At 32.0% G+C, this 4,868-nt stretch overlaps 1 protein-coding gene across 1 annotated transcript; it reads left to right on the top strand.

The window, feature by feature from the left end:
* Nucleotides 1-2,280: 2,280 nt before the first annotated feature.
* Nucleotides 2,281-3,546, top strand: LOC111411360 (aspartic proteinase CDR1-like). The gene has a single exon (XM_023041900.1). It carries the CDS (start codon nt 2,281-2,283, stop codon nt 3,544-3,546), a length of 1,266 nt encoding a protein of 421 aa, XP_022897668.1.
* Nucleotides 3,547-4,868: the final 1,322 nt, after the last annotated feature.

Here is a 4,868-nt window from a genome sequence, read left to right as displayed (position 1 = left end):
TTAAGGCTTGACAGATTTTTTTCCATTTTTTCAGCCTTGAGATTTCTTTAACACTTCGTGGTGTTCTTTGCTTTCTTTTCTTTCTTCCTTTCTGTCCTCGTGTGCCCCTATTTTAGGACCATTGGTCCTATTTATAGGGAAAATTTTGTGACCAATTTTGGTAACCACTCAATTATCTCTAATTAAGAGATAAAATTGAGTAATTTTTGATTTTATTTATTTATTTATTTTATTTATATGTTTATTTATTTTAAAATGTGGTATGGACCTTCGTGTTTTATGAGCTTTAGAAAACTTTAATAAATTTAATTGGGTTGATTATTTAAATCGACCCAATTCATTTTATTTTTTTTATTTTTTTATGTCTACACTATGTAAAGACAATTGAAACATAATTGAGTATATCTCTGTCATGATTCAATAAATTTGTTGAAAAGTGTTGCTCGTCATTTTAGGAGTTACGTGTCTTGATAAATTTGTAGGATAACAAGAATGTGATAAAATATGACTGAGTGAATCTAGTTGAGCTAGACGTGATTTAAATAAGATCGAGTGAATCTAATCCAGTTACGTCAAGATGTCTCTTCGCATACGTTCATTAGCCATTCCATAGGTGGGTATGTATTTAATGTTTCCTTTAAAATAGATTTGACTTGAAGTTATCGCGCCTGCTGCAAAGACATCCCATCCACTATTCAAGATATTTTACCTTGGACATGTCATTGTACAAAAGTTCTGTGTATTGTGCCAAGTCAATGTGACTCCTATTAATAGGCATGTCTCCTAGCCATGCGATTTCATCTTCGTTCACGTTGAACTATTCACTTCGGAGCTTTGGATTCACCTATGCCTTTGGTCTTGGCCTTGGAGCATCGACACCTCGGCAGTGTGCGTGACGTGACAGGTGTCGGAACTGTGGGCCATGGTTTGACATGGAGACTTGTTATTAGAGGCGTAGCAATATCAAAGGAATAGCTGTAGGTCATATAAGGTGAGATAAATCGGAAATACCTTCTTTTCAGCTTGTGTAATATATTTCTAAAGTTTGATACTAATTTTTTGTTAGATGTTTGGTAGGCCCTCCTTATTCCATTTGTATTTGCATTTTATATATAAAAAGGGTACAGATCCCTTAAAACTTCATAGAAGGAGCATTACACACACACATATATATATTTGTGGTATTCTTTGAAATATTTGTTTTATTGATTGAAATTGTTAAATTAATAATCTTATTCTTTATTAAAGAAAATTTACTTCTTTTTAATTCAAAAGAGCTAAAATCTCATCAATCTAATAAATATTGACAAACTATAATTCTATTTAATCCGAAATATTACGTTGTCGTATATCACGTCCAAAGAAATATTAACTAAATATTCTTTTATTAAGGATATGAACCTCAGGTGCATATTTATAAAAGGTTAAGAACTTTCGCTGGCAAAAAATGAAAAAGGTTAGGGACCACTGTTACAATTTTCCCTTTTCTTTTATCCCCTACTTAAATTTTGGAATGATAATTGAAAATGAGATATTAGTTTTATATTTTATTCCTTAAGTAATTCGACTTTATATTTGTGAGCCTATCTACTGCTATTTGTGGGGTCAGGCTACGATTTCTAAAGCTTGATATTTGATTTTTGGGCTTGAAATTCATTAAAATCTACTAAAATCCTTCCTGTTAATGAAATGCTTAGAAATTCACAAGTTATTGGCAAACCTATATTTCAATGAAATTAATGAAAATCTGAATTGAGGTATAGACTTTTAATATTCATTAAATATGAGTTAAGGACATCATATTTTTTAATTACAAATGGACAGTTTTTTTTTTTTAGGAGGTAATCTGTTAAGAAGTTATATCATAATTATGAAATTTTATCCGAATCTATAAAATCTATGAGAATTCACAAGTATTAGGAAATCCATGAAACTCTAATCTGAGGACACACCCTTAGATTGTATCAATCACTTCTGCCTTCATTATAATTTGTCAAAAATTATGTTAACCTTTTCGTAACCTAGAAATTAATTCATGACTTGTCAAAATCTCAAGTTGAATCGATGAAAGTTTATACAAAATCTGGTCAGCCATACAAAAATTAGGACAATATTACAAACAACTTCTTTTTAAAAAATTCTAGCATATTTTTCTCGTGAATTATAAATATATGCATTCACAATCGACCAATTTAGCACAAAGAATCCTTGTTTAATCCTAAAATCATGGCCATTTCAATAGTTTACATTTGTTTTTTGCTAACAATATCCATTGTTTCCATGTCCATATTTCCTACGACTGAAGCAGGAACCGAAGGTTTTACCATTGATCTATTTCATAGAGAATCTCCACATTCTCCTTCCTATGATTCTACATTGAAGCCTTGGCAACATTCAGTCAATGCTTTGAGAAGATCATTTAATCGTCTCAATCATTTGACGAGGATAGCTTACACCACGCAATCGCCAGCTGCAGACATTATTTCTGATAGCGGTGAATTTTTCGTGAAATTTTCCATCGGTACACCACAGGTTCCAATCTTAGCGACTTTTGATACTGCCAGTGACCTTATCTGGACGCAATGCCAACCTTGTCTTAAATGCTTTAAGCAAACTTATCCTATCTTTACGCCTAGCCGTTCTTCAACTTATAGGCGACTGGCTTGCGATTCTTTCTTGTGTAAGGCGTTTCCTGCCGCAATTTGTGACAAGGCTAGTAAAAGCTGCATCTATTCTGAGTCGTATGCAGATGGATCATTTTCTAGTGGTGATTTTGTGACAGAAACCATTACTTTAGGCTCTACTAATGGTGCAAAAATTTCAATTCCTGGTGTTGCTATCGGATGTGGACATAAAAATGGTGGTGCATTTTCTCTTGGTGATTCAGGGATTGCTGGTTTTGCATCCGGAAAAGTTTCGTTTATTTCACAACTAGGTTCTTCAGGGCAAGGAAAATTTTCATATTGCTTGGTGTCATTTTTATCTGAGACTTCAAACTTGAGTAGACTGCATTTTGGTAACGATGCAGATGTTTTCGGCAAAGGAGTTGTATCGACTCCTATATTTCTCAATCACAATGAAACTTTATATTATTTGACCTTGGTAGAAATAGGTGTAGGGAATCAGAGGTTCGGTTTCTACGATCCCCATGCTCCCAATGCTGCTGAAGAAGCAAACATTATCATAGACTCTGGAACGACATTGACTTTCTTGCCTTCGAAATTATACAACGATCTTGAAACAGCAATTGCGAGTCGCATTAAGTTGAAGCGTATTAAGGATCCACAGGGAGTCTTGAATTTGTGCTACGATTCTCCGAAAGATATACAAGTTCCGATTATTACATTTCACTTTAAAGGAGCGTATGTGGAGCTGAACACCTTGAATACATTTGTTAGAACAAGTGAAAACGCTCTTTGCTTTGCATTTGCACCAACAAAAGGAACTCCCATTTATGGAAACTTGGCACAAGTGAACTTTCTGATAGGCTATGACCTAAACAAGAAGACCGTATCCTTCAAGGCCACTGATTGCAGCAAATCATGATCTGACTTAGTCGACTCAAAGGAAGGAAGGATGGATATTCATAAGGACCGTGTTACTGACTCTCATCTATTATGAAACTGTATAATCTAATCCAAATTATGAAAAAATTACACATTTCATTGAATGAATGAATGAATGAGTAGCCTTTGTGTGGTAACTAAGTCGAACCAAAACTCCACCTAAGATGAAGATATAGAACGGCGTAACAAAACCTTGGAACCTTCGAACATTCACAAACTTGATGGAAATCAACGTAGTGAAGACTTTCCTCTAGGCGGTTCATCAAGTAAAACATTTGATAAGTTTAAAAGGATAGTAACGAAATGTAGCTAGAAGTTGACTGTATCAAGATTTTAAGTTTCATTTTAAAAGGATTAACCTTATTAAAAAGAGTAGCACAAAGCCTTTACACTGGTTTACATGTTTATATTTAAGGGGATTTTTCTTAAGTGTCACTAAATTTGAAAATATACAAAAATTTGTCTTTTTTATTAATAGTGCTCACAAATGTCACTTTTTTTGGTATAAAAGGTCCAAATTACCTTAATAATACATTTTTGGGAGCATTTAATCTCATTAATGCTTGATTTCAATGTTCATTAATGCTATGATTGATGATTTAATTTGTGCACTATAAGCATTGTGTATATGTATATTCTATTAGGTAATATTAATTTTGTTAACAAAAAAAGAAAAAAAGATTTTGAAAAGTGAACATAAACCAATTTCTTCTACTATTAACAAACACTAACTTTCTAACCATCTTTTACATTTCTTCGTTAAAATACATTATTGTTGGATTTATCATCCATTTTGAGAGGTTAACATATTACAAATTGTTTAAATTTTTATCTTATAATTTATTACTTTGAAATGTTAAATACAATATGTTCATAATTATTCGAGATTTTAGAAATTATTATTCATTAATTTGTTTGGTTTTTCAAATCTTTTGGAATAAAGATACCAATATCCCTACAAAATGTTGTGAATGATTCCATATTTACTGAAATATTGAGTTATTTTTTTGGGAAGATGTTGTTATATTGTAGTTGAGAATTGATTAATTATCACCATTAATGTTTTGAATAATTTCTTCCAATGAGACCCAATAAATATTTTCAAGAATTGCCTCTTTAATTATTTACTGTGCAAATTATTTGGGAAGAAGATTTTGTCATTTGGTAGTACATTATTAATGACTATACTTAATGTGATGAAGAATTTGTTCCAATCATCCACATATATGCTTTTTATCTGTTCCGATAGTTTGATTATCGAATTCAACATTGAGAAATTGTCAGGTCAGACATTTCAATTGT

Source organism: Olea europaea, chromosome 15, assembly GCF_002742605.1.
Source record: "Olea europaea var. sylvestris chromosome 15, O_europaea_v1, whole genome shotgun sequence".
NCBI lineage: Eukaryota > Viridiplantae > Streptophyta > Magnoliopsida > Lamiales > Oleaceae > Olea > Olea europaea.
This window is presented reverse-complemented; position numbering and strand designations above follow the sequence as displayed.